The sequence below is a fragment of the Pollachius pollachius genome, assembly GCF_949987615.1.
Source record: "Pollachius pollachius genome assembly, chromosome: 3".
NCBI lineage: Eukaryota > Metazoa > Chordata > Actinopteri > Gadiformes > Gadidae > Pollachius > Pollachius pollachius.
Genome location: NC_136936.1, coordinates 18,437,347 through 18,457,171, shown reverse-complemented (window position 1 = coordinate 18,457,171; position 19,825 = coordinate 18,437,347). Strand labels below are relative to the sequence as shown.

Sequence of the window (19,825 nt, the reverse complement as noted above, 5' to 3'; positions counted from 1 at the left end):
AATTCCCCGGGTGGCGTTGTAGGTTCCCCCCCTATTGCCCTCGCTAAACTTGCTTATCTTTAAGCCATCGGTGTAACACACCCTTTAAAGAAGGGTACCCTAGCTGTTGTCACAAACACCTTGGCTCAAAGGGTAAGGGCAGGGAGATGGATACCATCGGTAACGTTTTAAACAATAATCTTCATTTTTTTACATAAGTCAGTAAGTTGGAAGCAAGATGAGGTAAAGTGTCATGCACGTCAGCAAGTGTATGTGTAATGCATAAAGAAAAGTTGGGATCTGCTGTAACCAGCCCTCATAAGCGTCAGACCAGATCAGAGGGGCCGAATCAGGACACGGGCTATATTCCAGCAATCATAAACACTGAGCCACGCTCCTCATTGGCACCGGAAATCTCTGGCTCCTCCTGTAGGTCGAAGTACATATGACAAGAGACATGACTAATCGGCAACAATATGTCTAAGCACCATACAGGCAGAGTGAGGAATAACGCTTCACGGCACGCCCAAGCCGGGGTGTCACGCTGTGCAGATCCATTTATGTCTGAAAGTAAAGTGTGTACTTTCGAAGGATAAATCGTGCTGATTCTTTGAACCATCAATTATTTGTCATTTATTAATGTGATTAGTCCAAAGTGTCATGTCCTTGTAAAGTTCCCCTATAAAATAAAAAGCAATGCTTTCCATAATGTATTCAATACACATACATGCAAGACAAGGGGATGCTATGCAGATGAAGGCAAATTTACAAATTATGCAAAGCTCAATCCCTCAACCTCCTGGTTTGTCCAAAGCAAATCAATAGCTATTGCACACAATTGCAAGGAAAATATGACGACAAATAGTTACAAACAGCTAGGTACTTGTTTTGCCTGTGGTTTCCCTATATCAGGGTGTATCCTCTTCAGCACTACATATCAAATGAAGTGAGGACATGTGGTAATGAGGAATATATGAATTACAATATAATTAAACTTATGGGGGTAAACAAGGGGCCTCTTTCCACCATCTCCATGCATACAGGAACGCACAATGCACAAGAGGTACTGTATGATCATGGCTTGTTGCATGACATGCTTTGGGTTTTGTTCTCTTCGCTAAACCTGTTCGTCAAGAGGAGAGCCAAATGGGTAATAACCAACAGATGGGTGAATGGAAGCGGTGATGGTGATGGAGGGCTGATGTCAGATCTGAGATTAGCATCCTACCCTCTGCATACTGATGCCTGCTGCTTCCAGCACGTCTTGTTTTAGTTCTCAATCTCCTTATACATTCACTCCACACACTGCTGGGCTGGAGCGGCTGTGACCACAGACCTGATGTTATTCATTATGTTGGTCTGACTTGTTTAAATTGTGCTTTCTTGCTCGCTTGCCTTTTTTGATCTTTGCAGTTAAATAGTTTGCAATTTTTGTTATGGTAACAGAACCCCCCTCCCCCATTCAAGCCCTATAAACACGCTCACTGGGAATCAGAGAGCAGTTGGCAGCTGCAGCAACACTGGGAATAGGTGTCAGGTGGTCCAGAACGACAGGCAGAGAAGAGCTGGTTGAGGCTGCTAGGACAGATGAGCTCCACAACGCAATACTCTCTATCAATTACTCAGACGGTTTCTCCTTCCACTGAAAAAGCTATATTCTTGTTCTATTATCTGCATGTGTTGCGGTGTGCCATCGGTAAGGAACAGATGGGGTTGGGACGGGGGGGTTATGCATGTTGGTCTAATTATGAATATTGTATCTTATAAGAGGGACATGTTAACAACAAAGACAGACGGGTTTGCTGTTTAAAAAGCGTTATTTTATTATATGAATTCACCTTCCAACAAACACAACAAAAATGGCTCACCTCCTCTGCACAAAATCGGAGCAATATTTTTTTAATGTAAAAAAAACAACATTTGTTAATATTAACCAGGCAAGCTTGACCATGATGACAGCGTGGCAATGCTACCCCTGTTTTGTGCTGATTTTCACTGGATTGTAAAGGTCTGATTCACTGTTTGACATTTTCCTGCAAGGTACATAAAAGAAACACACGCACGCACAAAAGCAATCAGAAAAACAGTCCCTGTTGCATAAATATGACAACTTTAGCAAGGTGCCTATGAAGACCTTGCGGCTAGATTCTAGGAGGTGTAGGCTACAATGAGCCAATTGTGTCATCACTTCACACACGTTGCGACCATTTTTGATTTGGGGTATTTTTGATGATTCTTAAAAGGGGATGGTCATTCTGGCTCTCACACTGCTGGCCTCCGGACAGAATCCAGCATGAACAAAATAAAAGTTGTACACAGGTGCAGGTCATGCGTAAATAACAGAACACACACACAGCTTGACTACACAAAAATACAAAGACTGCGCCCCCCACTGGTGGAGCATGAGGAGTGCGGACGAAAACAAACGCACATCTGTGTCTTTGGCCGACGTTTCTATACCATACTTTTATACACGTCATTAGGTTAAATTACACACAGACCAGTGGCAAACTCATTCACAATCATATTGTGCAATATTTTATTAAGTGCTCATCCAAAGCGTTGTACTACTGCTTCTTCACCAAAATAATATTCTCACCATGTCTAAGCTCCACATGTAAAATTGCTCTTTAGAAGAAAGCCTAAATATATATTGTGCTCCAGCCATTTATTACATTGTCCATATTTTAATAACGGTAACTTTATATGATCCACCCTACAGTCTAAATACAGTACAAGTGTTCTATTTGTGCAAATCAAAAGAAGAAAAAACACGGCAACATCATCTTTTTTTTTTCTTCTCCTTATCCTCTCCATTTCTTTTTTTTTTTCTTCTGAAACAAATGTTGACATTCAACCACCAGAGTCTGGAAGCTCAGTTCCTGGCGGCTCGGCAAACAAGCCGACGGGGTCTGTGGTTAGGACATTAGTGGCCATCGCTGGATGACAGAGGAGTCAGTCACTGTTAACCGGAGTTACACACACGAACCGTCATGAAAGCCTCAAAACTCGATAGGGCTCTGTGGACCCCCTGTAAGTGTGTAAGTACAGCTGGTTCTTGGATGGACGGACACACACACACACACACACACACACACACACACACACACACACACACCCACTGGCGGTGGATATCCATTGAGATTTTACCGGATCGTGGGGGTGGTTGTAAACTGATACTGTGTGTGTGTAGACGGAGCAGGCCACGTAGGCCCACTTTCAACCTGTGGCCTCATGGGAAGGGTCTGATTCTGCAGGAGAGGGATGGGGAAGCAGGCTTGGGACTGTTAGGGACAGCGATGGCATTGCTGCAAACATTGATCGGCCCAATCCCAAAGTGAGCCCTGAGGACTAAGGACTCACGGACTTAATTGATCTAAGGTGCTAAATGAGTGAGTGCGTGAGGCCACATGGGCTCAGATAGGTATATATGGGATTGGGACAGCACTTCTCGAGAGCACATGTTACCTTGGCAACGTTTAATGACAGAGATGCTACTGACACTTGCCAGTTTGGGAATTCTCACTTTTAGTTTTTTTGTAAATGCAATGAAAACAATTGGCTACATCAATTTATTGATATTAGAAAATATAATTTTTACTTTTGAATACTTCAGCATAAAGGATGTATTGAATTAGGGGATTATTGGCCTACACACTCATAAATCTGAACGGGCTACATTTGGCTGAATTATAAAAGGTATAATTAGTAATATGAAGAGCAGTTTGGGAGCCAAAAGAGCAGGCTCTTGTTGGTGAGCTGATCCAAATGATCCGGCTCACTAAAAAAAGTGAAATTCCCATCGGGTCATGCACTGACAGTAGCGTCGTATTGTTGTTTACCTTCCTAATTTCCGGATTTCCCTATGGTCTCCCCGGTAAACGTCACAACGCTTTGAACTGTAGGTAATTCCCTTAGGTGAAGTCTGCACTGATGCAGACTCACGGAAAGGGCTCGGTAGTGTGGACTCAAACCCTCACGCCCTTTGGAATTCGACATTGGGACAGCCCTAAAGCCTTAATAATTTCGCGAGAACGCGCAGCAAAGTCTATGAGTCCGGACATTGGGATTGGGCCGTATTCATTCACGTATCTGTCACTTCATTCTGTCTTGATTTAATTCTACATTGGCTTTTTTACCTTTTTATATGACTCGTGTCTGTGTTTATTCTATGTTTTTGCACCGTTTAGTTTGTTTCGTGAAGCACCATATTTGTATTGAAAAGTGAAATACAGAAAATCATCCATCATCATCTATTAAACACTTAAAGCCATTGGTTCTCTTGTGTGTTTGCTAGTGTCTGTCTGCTAGTATCTGTTTAAATTAGAGTCTATTTTCAAATAACTGAACCGTTCCAAGGGCTCCCAAGTCCTCAGTGATCCTAACGTATTCAGTGCACTGCAGAAACCTGCATCAATCCTGGAACTGAAGTAGTTGGAGCTTTCCTCATTTTAAGAGAAACGCTGGGAAGTCTTATAAATATAACCCATACAAAAACTGGATTAAATAGTTTGTTAATATACGTGTTGCTGTAATCAGGACAGAGGACAATAGCTTTTTAGACCATAATTCTTATTTTGATAAACTATGGAGCTATTAAATTAAAACGTCCTCAGGCTGTGGGCTTACATTAACGAAAAGTTGATGGCTTATTGATATAAATTCCTGTTGTTTCATCCGTACCTTCAAAGACAATATTCTCCCAGCATTACAGCAGAAGTAACTTTTGAATGTATTCATCATGGTTTCCATTACCTCAGTGACTGTGACCGGCGTTTCAGTCATAAATCATAGTTTGGAGGCTAATCAATATTGTATTATTACTCTTAGTCGCAGCAGCACTCCAGTCAAAGATAAACATTACCATAGTCACGTGCTGCAGCAGGCCTTTAATCATAAAGGCCAGCCTGGAGGCCATAAGTCATTCTGAGACTCCAGAGCGGAAACTACCGGCAGCCCAACGGAATAAAACCGAGCGAGACTCATTGAATTGTGCTTTCCTTAAAGGAACAACTGCTCAACACTTTGTTTCCTTCCAACGCCAACACTTCTACTGTCCGGTCCTGCAGCATGCGTCACCATGCCTGACCTCATTTGTAATAACCAAACGCCACACCCAAAAGAACAGAATTAAGAACACAATTAAGCTTTCTAACTATAACTTGGCTCCTCAGTCCCATCAGCTGTCATTCAAGCCGCTGCTCCCAAACCTTGCCTTCCGTCGCCTGCTGTCTCCATAGAACCTGTGTCCATACCCCTCCCACTCAGGCTCCCGCCAGCCAATCAGCTCTCATTTCTCCATGAGCGACAGCTGAATTATCCTCTGAAGCTCCTCCTCCTCTTGCCGCCTGCGGATCTCCGCCGCGTCCTGCTCCCTCGCCGAGATCTCCATGGCGATGCGCAGCTGCTCGTTGTAGCTGCAGGTGTTTGGCGGCTTCTTGGTGGGGGTGGAACAAAGGCTGGTCGGTGGGCGGGGCTTGTGCTGGGGGGTCCTATTGGAGGGAGAGGAGAGGCTGGTTGCAAGGTCTGGTGTGTGACGTGAATGCTATATTATACTAAATGTATTATAGGGCTTGTAAATCGTCATGTCACATTGCAATGACCGCCTCCATTTCGGAAGTATACGCGCATTGGAATATTATTGGTAGTAATGGTGTTTTGGTCATTGTTTAGTTATTTATCGTGAAGTTATTGGTCATTATGGGAGGACGTTGTGTTTGAACTGCCACCACATTTCTCAGAGACATAACCTAGGTTATAGTATATAATGATTATTTAGGAGTTTAAAGTAGTACAACTCTCATCACAAAATGGAGTATTGTAAACAAAAAAAAAAGTCCCACTATGCATTCTGATGAACAAGCCCTATTGTCAGCGCAGCATACACAAAGAGAGCCAACCTGCGGGTGCAGTAGTTCAATTTAACATTTCACACAACAATTAAACGGAAGAAGACGTAGAAGATGAACGGAATAAGACGTAGCAGATGAACAGCGGGGTAGAGAGAGGTGGGGGGGGAGAAATCAGACGGAAGAGCGAGAAAAAGCAGGAGTGTGGTATTAAACGGGAAGCATGACACTCATCTCCTCCAGTCGACACACACACACACACACACACACACACACACACACACACACACACATAGAAAAGAATGGCAGGATGGGTAGAAGAGGGCAGAGTGAAGGAGAGGAGGATATGAGTCAACGATGGAACAAAAGAATCACAGGATAGAACCAAAACAATGACGGAGAGCCGGACCAAATGACCAGCAGCAAAGTCATAATTACTAGTCTCTGTGTGCGTACTTGTGTGCGTGTGTGTGTGCACAAAAGTCAGGGATTGCCTTTATCTTCTTTCAAACGCTATTGTTGTGCATAGCGCTCTATGTTGAAGCATAATCATTCATTGGAAAATGTTGGGTATAATTCCGCTGCTTTTAAAGAAAACAATTTTAGTTCTGTGGTCAAAAGAAGTGCTGATGCTCGGCAGGAAGGATGTGTGTGTCTGTATAATTCAAATGGCAGGAAGTCGAATCGGGAGGACAGGATGCCCATAAAAAATGTATGAATATCGGAGAGGTATACATTAAAAATAATATCAAGAATATCATCTAAGCAGTCTAAACGATGGTTCAACGGACCAAAAAAAAGTGTATATACAACTTCACTAGCTGACCTCTCCAGACGGCTGGGGTCACAGGAAAGGGGGTGGGCTCCCGGCTTGCTATTGGTCAGAGCTTCCCAGATGGTCACCTACACAGGAAGAGGGAGCAGCAAGAAAAATAGAGCACTGTTCAAACAAGAACACCCTGTGTGTGTGTGCAGTCCACGGGACAGAGTGAAGTCTTAATTTACACTGTGAGTTTTGAGTAGGCTAAGTGATTCTGTCATGAATTATGCATGACGAGAGAGTACCCCCTTTCATATTATTCACAGAGACACAATTAAAATGGGAGTTTAGCCCTTCTCAAACAAAGTGCACTCTGTCTCTGCTCTATAAAAATGTGGCCCACATCCTCTAGCTGCACAAAATACATAAAAACAACATAAATACACTCTATGGCTACATTCTCTTTTCAGAATAAGATTGCACCAATTTACAACTGTCGCAGTTTTACAACTGCAATAACATGCAAAACAGTAAGCAGTTTTTTCCATGTTCTCTACTGAAGAAAACACTTTTTTAATATAGATTTTTGTATTGGACAGTATGTTTTGTGCATTTTTGAGGAACGCAGAATATCACTATATTATATCCGTATGCAGTTATGCATGCTGTAAAACTGCAGAGAGTACAGTAGTAAGTCTAGTGGTATATTAATAAACCATGAACCATGAATTAACATTAGTTAATTTGGTGATAAGCATTATTATAAAGCATTAGCATAGGTGTAAGGGCTAGTGAGGTAGAGTTAACCCTAACCCCAAACCCTATTAAACAATGGAAAAAGGTATAAACATCTTTATAAACATAAACCCAATAAATCAGAGATTCCTAGAGCATTAGTCAACATAATCAAAAGTTAGTAATGCTGATCACCGCATTGATTCATGTTTGTACAGTGTTACAAATAACTCTTCCTCTATTCTGATCATCTGTGTGTGTGTGCGTGCGTGCGTGTGGGCGCGTGCGTTACCTGGTCATACTCGGTGCCCACCTCCAGCAGGCTCTGCTGGATGGCGAACTGCAGCAGGTCCTCGTCTTCCTCCTCCCGCATGTTGTCTCTCTGCTTCCCCCCCAGCATGCTGTAGCCAGCCGGGGGGTCGAACACACACGGGGGGATCTCCCCGACACGGCACGACACTGGGGAGGGAAACAACACACACAGGCATCAGGAGATATGCAGAGAGAGAGAGAGGGGGGGAGCTGTGATTGGGTGTGGAGTGTTGTTATGGATGTCCCAGGGCGGGGAGGATGTTTTTTGTTTTGTGGTAAAAAATGTGGCAGCACTGTTGTGGAAGAGTTTTAGAATGGGGGCGAACAGGGATGATGCAGGTATTTTTACTGTTGATTAAAATATATATAAATGGTACTTATAAAATACTTCATCAAATCTTCAAAGTGTGATTCCCTCAAATGAATGTTTTCCTGCAGTTGATACATTACATACATTGAGTACTACTGTAGATTATGCTAAATTCCATTCAGGACTTCCAGAAAGGTTTCCTCTGAAAATAGGCACTATACATATGTTTCATGTCCTTGTTGAATACTGGAAAGCAGCCTTAGTTATGTTTGGCCGGCCACCTGGTTAGGAGACCCGGGTACACCTGAGCAGCCCTTCTCAGGGTTCGGTCATTCTTTGCTGTGGGTTTTTTATTTCTTGAGATATTTTCCTATTTCAGTCTTTCTCTCTCACGGACGGATGAGTGGACCAGGTTTTAGAACCCATTCGCTCCATTTAGTTTGATCTGCGTGGCCCCAGGAAGTAACATTACTTTAATTTAAGTAACAATGTCATGTGATATATAATGCTGTGTGAGTTTGCACCATAGTGCAGTATGTGTGTGTGAGTCTCACTGGTGGAGCTGGAGCTGGAGACGCTGGAGGAGTCGCTGCCCGGTGACGGGGTGTCGACGCTGGGGGCGTCCCTCTGCCCGTCCCCCTCCACCGGCTCTCCCCCGGGCTCCCCGTAGACTCCCGTCCCCCCCTCCTCACAGCCGTTGAGGTTGCTGAAGGTGATCCTGGCGTTCAGGATGTGGTAGATGGGGATCTCTGTAGTGAGATCCGAAAATGCAAAGCACTGTTCAAACTACACTAGCGCGACCATGCACCACACACGCACACCCAGACACAACACACACGCAATTGTCCTTGTTTTCTCATGCATGTCACTGTAATCCCACAAATGTTGAAGCCTGCATCCCGTGCTGCAAGCTACGAGCCTGGTATGAAACATAAATTATATAATTTGTTCCAGTGGGTGCAAGGTTTGTGAGGCTTGTGTGCAGAACGACATGGGATTCAAATAATGCATTTCATCCATATTTTAGGGCCACATAACCCTAAGGTTCCCCATTCAGTCTTCTCCCCATTTTGACCCAGTTTCCTTCTGATTGGTCGTGTAATATCACAGTTTCTATCAGATCCCCCCGTCCCTCACTTTGGCCGTCCAGGGACGATTTCACAAATCGACCTGCTGCTCTATATTTGGTTCATCCGTCCTTCAGAAGAAAGGGTGTCACGCATCCTCGTGGGGTCTTCACCTCTCACCTATCTTGACGGGGAAGCCCGGGGGCAGGCGCAGGGTGATGAAGTCACGCAGCTTGGCAAACAGGGCGTTGGAGATGGCCATGAGGTCGATGATAGGCGCCACCTGATCCGCCAGAGACAGAGGATGGGACTCGCAGAGCCACAGCTTAGCTTTGAACCTGCAGAGACACCGGCACACACACACACACACACACACACACACACACACACACACACATAATAAAGCATTTGACGTACATAAAGTACAACTGCAGAAAGTAAACATATGAATGAGATAGGAGACTTTAAAAGTATAGTTTTTCGCTGTTGATGTGGTCATCTCTTTAATGCGATTTGTTCTTCAGCCAAAAGACATTAATGAATTGGTTCAAGGCTGATGGGTCCATCTGCTAACAATAGGTTCACAAGCTGCTGCAGAGTCTAGTTTAAGCCATGCCAGTGTGCTGGCGTTTGATTGGGTGTAGTTAAACCCCCTCATGGCAGACTTTATTTCCAGAATGCCCTGCCACCATGCACCGCAGGAGTCTGTTGTCTATCGAGTCTTTATAAAAGTACAGAATACACTGGTTAAGAACAGTGCCAAGTCTAAACTGGGCTGGCTCCAAGAACAAATACTCTTCTATGTGTAGACGCTCAAACAAGGAGCTGGTGTTGTTTACCCTCTACGGATTGATCCCTTGGTCCTTGTCATGAATGAGAGTCCATACTCAGACCCGTGGAGGGGAACATATTCAACTTGCTATTTTAAGAAACCAATAAGCCCGATATTATTATTATTATTACTCCTGGGTTTTCTCTTCAATCTGACTCATTTTCTTTTATCACCGCCTTCGCATGGTTCCTTAGTGTCCTTTTATTCATGAATCGAGCCATCAAGAAGTATGAGTCATCGAGCGATAGTTCATTTGGAGATTTCTCTTTCAGATTCCACTGCAGCTGTTCTGAGTGCGTGTGTGTGGGTGCGTGCTTGCATTCATGCCTCTCTGTTTGTTTGTGTTTTCGCAGCATCTCTGCATCAACCTTTCTGCCGCACTTCTCTTCGCCCTGAACCGTTCTCTTTTCCGCTATGCATTCTCCTGCCCTTGACAGTGAGTGTGTGTGTGTGTGTGTGTGTGTGTTTGTGTGTGTTCTGGGAGTGTGTGTGTGTCTGTTTCTGTGTGTGTTAGTGTGTGTGTTTGTGTGTGTGTTAGTGTGTGTGTGTGTGTGTGTGTGTGTGTGTGTGTGTGTGTGTGTGTGTGTGTTTTCAGGTGTGTGTGAGTGGGTGTGAGTGTATAATATAACGTGTGTTTACACGGGGTCACCTCTGTGTCTTGGTGGTGAGCTGGCAGGGGTGGCCGATGTCCCTTGGCTCCAGTGACAGGCTGGGGTTGAAGTACTCCTCTGCCGTCAGAGCCGTGGGGTTGGTTACGGCCGGACACGACATGTGGGTCACCAGGGCCTGCAATACCCAAGGGGGGGGATAGCGAAGGGTAGGTGGAAGGGTGAATCGGGGGGCTTGGGTGGTGGAGGAAAGCCAGAGAGTGCGAATGAAGCGTAAGCGTGAATATCAAACTGTGAGCATCAAGCTGCGGACATCAAACCGCGGGGAGTGATTAAATGTAAAGGTCACCTCCCAGGCCGGCTGCTGCTGTAACCTATGCTGCCTTTTGAGAGCACGCCGACTCGACGGTTAGCGCTTGTTGATCTTTAGACTTACGTAATGTGTGCATTTATACACACACACACCTATAGGATTATAATGTCTTTTACATCAAATTAAATCTGAAACCCCACACAGTGATTAATAATATACAATATATCATTATAATAATAACAATAAATATTCTTAATAATAATAATAATAATAAATATAGCTGCAAGCAGCAATAACCGGGGGTAAGCACGCAGCTGCGTGAGAAGTTGGAAACGATCTGGCCTGAAAATAAAGGAACCGATGAATTCAGTTCAGTGTTGAACTGCTGGAGGTTGCTTAAAGATGTATACAGCCGTAGTCAAACCTATGCCAATCCCTATTAAGCCAAAGCGAGCCCACTGCTGTAAGTAATAAACCTATGAAAGGGATTTTGTTTGATCCAATTTCTCAGACCAGAATGCTGTTAGTAGCTTCAATGTAGAACAACACATTATAGCTAACTGCCCCAAAGTGAGCTCAGGTCAGTGCCACCACTGCTGGAGGGAGTGGACCTTTGAAAAACCTGTTTCCTCAGACCATATTGGGGACCGCATGGGATTCGAAACCATTGGCCAGACAGGCCTGTTCTCTACTCGCAGAGCTGCTGATGGACGTCGTTACATGTTTGAGTTGTTTTGTCGTTTACTCTAAGGTAAGCCTGTTTTTCAGACAATGCCTTTTTTGGAACATGCAGATAATAACATCGACAGGTGTCGGGCGAGGTACGGAGCGGAATTGAACCATAAACCTCTGGAATAGACACCATATGCTTGAACTAATGAGCCATTGGGCGGTGCGAAAGAACAGGGGAAATCAGTCCATGTTTGAGGAGTTGGCGTTTTCTCCACACTAAGTCGGTGCTTTTCATTTTCTCTGGCACTCATGCTGTCTGGTTTGAATGGATTAAATCTGGTCCATGTAGGATCAAATGTAATAAATTATTTGTTTTTTTGAAACGTAAAATGGGGTGCCGATTTGAACATAGCAGATTCTGTTTGGGAGCTATGGCTACTTCCATTTAATGCAGTCGTGTGCTGAAAAGTATTTTTGTCTGCAGCAGCAGATTTCAGAAATCTTTTGATAACTTGTACTTATTAGGCTCCAGATAATCCAACAAAGCTAAATTCATGTAAAATATTCAAATGGTCAAAAATAAGCTGCGGTAATTGGAATACATTAAAAACAATTGGCCTGTGGGATATTGGGCTAAGAGGAGACGCTACATACTGTATGATATAAAATGTTTGCCTTTAGATGACTGTAGGGTCTGTAGGGTATGGCTGCATTAAAGTTGCACTATTCATCAGATGAATGAAGCGCCCCCTATGGCCCGATTTGACAATTTTTGTCCTGATTAATCTTGAAGTTTGATGATGACTGGCTATACCTAACACCAATTTTGTCTCCTTGAAGCTCATTGAACACATTTTGTGGCTGTCTTTTTAGGGCAAGCGCCATCTTCTCATGTGACCAATTAGATCCTTGCCCCTCAACCGTCCCAAAATAGGTTCCGCTTAAATTGAAGATTCGGGCTAGCAACTGTGGCCATTTTAGTGATTAGGGGTATTATAGCGGGACGTTGTGGCTCATCTCCTGTCCCCTCTGGAGAAGGCTTAGACATGGTACCTGAATGTGGTTTGAATAGGATGTTCAGGTGATACGCCTACTTTCTGTCAAAGTGGCATTCGCGAACATTACGTTTGAGTCCCTGGCGGCCATACTGTTTGGGGTTTCCGAACAGTTTTTATGTTGTTCATTCTGAGGCAGATTGGGACTGAATTAGAGTTGGATTGGTGCGAATTGGGCAATTGGCTTGGGAGGAGATGGGAAAGGCACCTTCATGCTTAGAGCAAAGCCTGACATATCTCAGGCCCAAATAAGATTAGTAGATAAGTCCTATTTTTGGATTGGGCTGTTTGGGATGGCTGTCGGCAAATCTGGACATTTTGGTAAAAAGTGGGCCAGGGGAACATGCCAAATAAGCAAATTTGGAAGCATAATAAAAAAAAAAACAGCAATAACAATAGGTTGCGTGTACCTTCGGTGCTTGACACCTCAAAATCTGCAATATAAAAGGTGCCAATAGGTCAAGCTGAAAAATAACTTAGGGGCCTTGCATTTTCTGTGCTTTAACCTAATAATAATCAAGTTATTTCATCCAATGAATAGGGTTTAACTGTAATGTGATGCTTGTGATATTGATGCAATGCAACATCAACAGCTCAAACAACAAGATCACACTCTTTTTCTGGTGTTTGTTAATTAATCAAGTTAGGTTTGCATTGAAAACGTGCATGGTGTACTAACCCCATTGTTTGGTCCAACGTGTTGCTCAGCAATACCTAAGAAGTTCTGCAGGGGCGTCTTCCCTGAGGAAAAGAAACACACACATGCACACACACAACGATGTTTAGAAAGAACTATATCATAAATGATCCATTCATATATGCATGCTTCATAGGGGTCTCACTATCCAATGTATGTAATGAAGCTAATGGCATTTATCAGATATTAAAAACCCCAGCATGAGTTTCACTGCTATCTTTCTATGTACAGTAACCATATAAAGCAACTTTCATTTATTTTATTATTTTGAAGATAACCCAGTTGCAGTTGCAATTCAGAAGAGGACTGAGGGGCCCCAGGACCCTAGTCTACCAGATATTAGCTGGTCTGCCATCAGACTTTAGATATTCATCTAAAGAGCTCTAATCTGGGTGAAGGGGGTGTTTCACTCTCTTTCCCCTCATATTTGTTTGGACCTATCATGTTCTGGAGTCTGGGATCTGTAATGGTGGACACAAACTCAACCAGCAGTAGTAAACTGCAAAGTGTCTGTGAAGGTTCCAAGTCAATCTGTGTCAGTCTAGCCCCTGTTGAAAAACACTCGCCTTCTGAAAGCTTTATTCCCCCCTTCCTCGCCCAAATTGTTTTTCTTCAGTAAAACATCTCGCTAAACGAAACAGGAAACAAGGAGGCCCCCTTTGGTTTTTTTTGTTTCTGGCCCAGGCTCCGTGCCGTATCCCACCAGAAGTCCTGCCATGACACAGTCAGACTGCTGGACCCCAGATCACCATGACCCTCACACCCCCCCAGAGGGCCCTGTGAGGCCTGATGCTGGCTGACAGCAGTGGCCCAGGGACGGGGAGAGGCAGGAGCCCTGCTAATCGGTTCTGATTGATCTGAATCAGAGAACGAGCCACCTCCTCCACCGCTACTGGATGAGTGTGAGTGGGGTGGCCGCCTGCCACTTTTATATTTATCAGGTCGTTATAGAGGAAGCGCTCCAACTTTATTTCAGTTTGTTGGTCTCATTTGGTGTTGATGGTTGAATTATAAAGCTTTGTATTTGGGAATTCGATTTATTACTAGCGTGAAGTGGAAGTGTTGACATTGGAGGGGAACGGTCATCGGGGAAGTGACGTGACGTAACGGTGTCAACTGAAGTGCAGCAGACTAGTGCTGAGAATGTGTCCTGCAAACCTTTGGTCTTGGTCTTATTCTGGTCCGACAGGTGATCAGTTCTGGTCCTGGTTATTAGCTCCACGTTGGACGCTCCGTACACCTTGGGAGAATAAAAAAAATGGATTCCAAAAAAAGACCATTAAAAAATGAATGAAAATAAAATAAAACGATTACACAGCAGCATTGTTTAATACTCGACTCTGATTGGTCAACGATAGGATGTGCAGTACTTTTCAATAATGGCACACTCTTTGTCTTTTAAACGTTCCACATCAATGCTACACACATTAACAACAGCTGTCAAATACGACTCGAACAGATGCTCTTTTGACAACAGAAAAGCCATATGTTCAAAGCGCAGTGGAATAATATAGATAAAAGGAACTTAAATCATATCACTGTTGGTAACAGTAGAATAAGCCCAGTAAACCTCTCCGGAGTGTGACCTTATTGAGAATGATGAACTTCAGTAACGGGAAGCATCACCACCCGGCCCGAAATTATTTTCCAATATCGGGACGCCCCTTCATGGGCCTTTATTCCTTACATTAAAGAAACCTCACACTGTATTTTGGTGCCTAGACCAAAACCACACTTTATCATATTCAAACAATTTCGATTTCCAGTCGAGTCAATTGGGTTTATTGGTTTAAACCCAATTCTATTCAAGATACTTCTTCATTGCAGCCGTCACTTTGGTTCACATTCTCCCAGACACAACTTAATGAACCCGGCGATTTTAAATGGGAATCAATTTGAACTGTGAAGCAAAAGGTGAGGGATCTAATTCTGAACTCAATGTATGCCACCACGGGATGAGATTTCATTAGCATAAATCCGTGATGGATTATTCAGTAGATTGAGTGAAGTAGTATTGAAAGTATCACTCCGAACTATGTGTGGACCAACAAAGAGAGCTGAAAGTAGAAGTGAAACGGGTTTGGATTATGTTAAGGGAATATATGACTATAAAGACATTCAACTTTTTGAATTGCCAAAGTCCCGTCCTAGCTTTGTCCTCCAGAGAGCTGTCTGTTTATACGTGTAACTGTAAATCAATGATGCGGGAAATGGCTTCATCGCCCACGACCCTGTCTGTTGGACCAGAGTGCCTGTCGCCAGTGCTCTTAAAGCCTCCTGTGACACATTGTCCAGGGCGACGAACACCATGCTCCCCCACCCATTCCCCGGAAAGAGGCTCATCTTTTAGGAAGAAAAGCAGGGGCAGCCCGAGCGCTATTAAAATCAAAGTGTGTCTGCAAAGAGATAGCGCCTAGCTGCTCGCCAACTTTGGCACCTTCAAAATAGAAAGTGTTCATACATTTCGATTGGGGTTTGGAGACTTTCCATCACTCAGATTGTTGAAACACCCAATCACACCCGTTCTGGAGTTGTGCTACGAAGCACCGCACTGCACAGACATGCCAGAAGTACGATTTTACTCGTTGAGATTAACCATAGGGCTTTTAGTGTCTCCCTACTCTTCGGCATTGTGAATAATGATGAACCAGATGGTCATTTTGATTAAGAGAACAGTTTTAAATGGAAATTTGGTAAACATACGAGAGCTTTAACTGGACATTAGGTTAAAGATAGAGTGTCTAACAAAACAAAGAGCACTAGAGCTTTAACTGGACATTAGCTTAAAGATAGAGTGTCTAATGAAACAAAACAATATTAGGGCTTTAACTGGACTTTAGGTTTATAATACAGAGTGTCATAGCGACAGTGTGTCACATGACCTAGCTAGGACCCGTGATGACATCAGTAGGGATAACCTGCCCACTGTGAGTCATCATGGCACACCTTGGTTTCATATCCGTTCACCAGCTCTGTCTTCTCACTCCTCCAGCCCAGGATGCCCGTCTTGTTCCTACCACGAAAAAACAAAAACAAAACCTCAACTCAGCTTCAACTCTTTTCAAATCACATTAATATCCTCATCATTCCAACCACCACACACTGGGCCATGGATCTGGATGACAACGTGTATAACGCGTCAAAACATCAGTGAAACAGAGAGCTGCCGGTCCACAGAGACGCGTCATGACCGTTATTAAACACACACTGATGTCAATAAATGATCCGATGGCCCCTCCCCCTTTTCCCCTCCCCTTCCCCTCTTCATTCATGATAGTGGACTTTCTGCTCGGACAGCGATTGCTCTGCGATTTGCTCGGCTAATGCATCCCTGCCTCTGCCCCTCTGCTGTTCAGTGAGGATATACAGTTCAATCTACGATTAAGTAGGCGCCGCGCTAGGCTACGGCTAGGGCTAGATCACGGACTACACCATCCACCGCTGTCAGTTCAAACGCACGTCTTCAACTCTCTAGTCTGTGTCCACAAGTAAACGCTTTTCCATTTTCATTCCTTTCCTTTTGCTCTTGACGTTGAACATCAATCTTTCTTTTTAGCAACAGCAGCAGCGGCCGACATTGATCTGAAAACACGAGTTTCACAGATCAGTCACCGCCGCACCGACCAGACGGGGCCTCCTTGCTCGACTACATCGTAAGGTATTACTTTTTTTTTTGCGACGTGTCTGCAGAAGTGCTGAGCAAGGGACAATGAGCAGAGGTGACACCTGGGAGGTGTCGCATGAGAGAATGAGTGAGAGAGAGAGAGAGAGAGAGAGAGAGAGAGAGGAATAGGGATAGAGAGAGGGATAGGGAGAGAGGGGGAGAGATGAGGAGAAGGGAGAGCAAGAGAGAGTAGGATTTGACTGAAAGATGATTACTCAGTTTCCCAAAGAAGGGCTCCCTCTCCCTCCCTCTTTCTTGCGCTCTCTCTCTATCTTCAGTTTTACCGTCCCCACGTCCTGTCTTTTTCTCTCTTTCATCGATCCATCATGTTCCTCGGTATAACCTTAGCTTTCACCCTCTCTTGGTCCGCATGCACACAGACACAAAAACACACACATATACACACTAACACATACACGCTCACACCCATTCTATTGGGGATTCACCTCATCTTGGTCTTTTGTGTGCCATGCTCTCTTTCCAGACAGTCCTTCCATTAAATACTTCTCTTTCACTCTCCCACCAACCCTCTCTCTCTCCCTCTCTCTATCTCTCTCTATCTCTTGCGCCACAGCCCATTGCTCTATCTGTTATCAATTACTCAACGACTAAAAGCCATTTGTCTATGCACACCTATCTCTCTCTCTGTCTGTATCGCTTGACACCACTGTAAGCAGTGTTCACTCACTCTCTCTTTCTCTTGCTCTCACTCTCTTTCACCCAACGCCCACAACCAGTTTTATTTTCGGTTGCTGTCTTCTTGGCTTGTCTCTTTCTCCTTTTCAAAAGACAGTGTTGTTTATCCACTCAAAGGATTACGATGTCGAGCTAATGAATGGTTTGCTCTCACAATCTATAACAAACTCCCCCATCTTGATACATAGACTATTTTTTCTTTTTGAGCATTTGTCTTTACTTTACTTTTCTGCATTCTCACCCTCTCAACCTAAAGTAGAGAGAGTTTACGGGTGTGTGTTGGACACAAAACCAACATCGAGACCTAAAGTCTTCCAACCTTCCCCTTGCCTTGCCTGAACATTCACACTACATTGAGTTTGCCACTGCATTCGTATGAGCCGCCGGGCTCCCTCCACCCAAAGTCAATTCAACGCTGGCCTTTAACAAGCGCCCGTTACATCAGCGTGGCTCTGACCTCTCGAAGGCGATGTTGCGCGTGTCCAGCTGGGTGGTGACCACGGGAGCGGACAGCCTGGCTGCTACCTGCTCCTCGCTGGGCTGCAGCGCCCCCAGCAGTCCCAGGCCGCTGGCGGTACTGCAGCCTGTCCCCCTGGAGCCGTTGGCGCCCACGCCGATGTTCGCGTTTCCGGTGGTGGGGTTAGGGGCCGTCACCGGGGTTGGCGCGGCCAGGGAGGAGAGGGAGAGGGTCTCACTGAACACCAGCTGTCTGTCATGGTCCACCTCCATCACCTCTGCCTTGGAGTCTGGAGTGAACGAGCGGAGGAGAGAGAAGGGAGAAACAGGGTAGGATGGTGGAGGGATGAGAGAGAGGGACAAGGTAGGAGGGTGGGGAGGGACGAATGAGAAAGAACGACATGGTAGAAGGGTGGAGGGATTAGAGAGAGAGAGACAGGGTAGGAGGGCGGATGGATGAGAGAGAGACAGGATAAAAGGGTGGAGGGGTGAGAGAGAGAGAGACAGGGAAGAAGGGTGGAGGGACGAGAGAGAGAGAGAGTAGAAGGGTGGGGGGGTGAGCGAGAGAGAGACAGGGAAGAAGGATGGAGGGACGAGAGAGAGAGAGGGTAGAAGGGTGGAGGGATTAGAGAGAGAGAGACAGGGTAGGAGGGCGGATGGATGAGAGAGAGACAGGATAAAAGGGTGGAGGGGTGAGAGAGAGAGACAGGGAAGAAGGGTGGAGGGAAGAGAGAGAGAGAGAGTAGAAGGGTGGGGGGGTGAGCGAGAGAGAGACAGGGAAGAAGGATGGAGGGACGAGAGAGAGAGAGGGTAGGAGGGTGGGGGGGATGAGAGAGAGAGAGACAGGGAAGAAGGGTGGAGGGACAAGAGAGAGAGAGGGTAGGAGGGTGGGGGGATGAGAGAGAGAGAGACAGGGAAGAAGGGTGGAGGGACAAGAGAGAGAGAGGGTAGGAGGGTGGGGGGATGAGAGAGAGAGAGACAGGGAAGAAGGGTGGAGGGACGAGAGAGAGAGGGTAGGAGGGTGGGGGGATGAGAGAGAGAGAGACAGGGAAGAAGGGTGGAGGGACGAGAGAGAGAGAGGGTAGGAGGGTGGGGGGGATGAGAGAGAGAGAGACAGGGAAGAAGGGTGGAGGAACGAGAGAGAGAGAGGGTAGGAGGGTGGGGGGATGAGAGAGAGAGAGACAGGGAAGAAGGGTGGAGGGACGAGAGAGAGAGGGTAGGAGGGTGGGGGGATGAGAGAGAGAGAGACAGGGAAGAAGGGTGGAGGAACGAGAGAGCGTAAGGGTAGGAGGGTGGGGGGATGAGAGAGAGGGACAGGGTAGGATGGTCGAGGGACGAGAGAGAGACAGGGTGAGGAAAGATGTGGGACAGAGAGAGACAGGGAAGCATGGTCAAGGTAATAGAGAGAGAGGGGGAGACGGGTAGGAGGTGGGGAGAGGGGTAAACAGAGACATTGAGGTGTGAGTATATTGGTGAGTATATTGGTGAGCCAATAAGCCAAAAAGGCAATATAATATGAAAGAAAGAAAGAAAGAGCCAAAAAGACAACAAAGAAAGTAAGTAAGTTGCAGACAAAAACATGAGCTGTGTAGACTAATCTCTATCCGGCCGTCTGGAATTCTCCTCACCACACACACACACACACATAAACAAACACACACGCACAATCATACAGACCACACACACTTAAGGGGTTGATAGCAGATCAGTTGGGGGATATGGGCTTGGGGGTCTAGCCTGTGACTGACAGCAGACAGATAGAAGACAGACGCATCTGAACCTCAAGAGAGAGGGGGGGCATTTGTTATAGATTATAAATA

At 45.2% G+C, this 19,825-nt stretch overlaps 1 protein-coding gene across 4 annotated transcripts in view; it reads right to left on the bottom strand.

The window, feature by feature from the left end:
- Positions 1–1,850: 1,850 nt before the first annotated feature.
- The window catches only part of ankrd13b (ankyrin repeat domain 13B), a 35,318-nt gene continuing 17,343 nt past the window's right edge, over positions 1,851–19,825 (bottom strand). For 2 of the 4 annotated variants that reach the window (XM_079731605.1, XM_079731606.1), the window contains exons 6-16: positions 18,007–18,295; positions 16,136–16,202; positions 14,348–14,429; positions 13,172–13,233; positions 12,903–12,926; positions 10,494–10,630; positions 9,193–9,350; positions 8,500–8,694; positions 7,616–7,782; positions 6,655–6,731; positions 1,851–5,471 (exon numbers count right to left, since the gene is read on the bottom strand). In XM_079731605.1, coding sequence (XP_079587731.1) covers positions 5,270–5,471; positions 6,655–6,731; positions 7,616–7,782; positions 8,500–8,694; positions 9,193–9,350; positions 10,494–10,630; positions 12,903–12,926; positions 13,172–13,233; positions 14,348–14,429; positions 16,136–16,202; positions 18,007–18,295 — 1,460 coding nt within the window. In that variant the 3' untranslated portion in view covers positions 1,851–5,269. The remainder of the gene's footprint in view (positions 5,472–6,654; positions 6,732–7,615; positions 7,783–8,499; positions 8,695–9,192; positions 9,351–10,493; positions 10,631–12,902; positions 12,927–13,171; positions 13,234–14,347; positions 14,430–16,135; positions 16,203–18,006; positions 18,296–19,825) is intronic. The other 2 variants (XM_079731607.1, XM_079731608.1) reach the window with 1 other exon arrangement.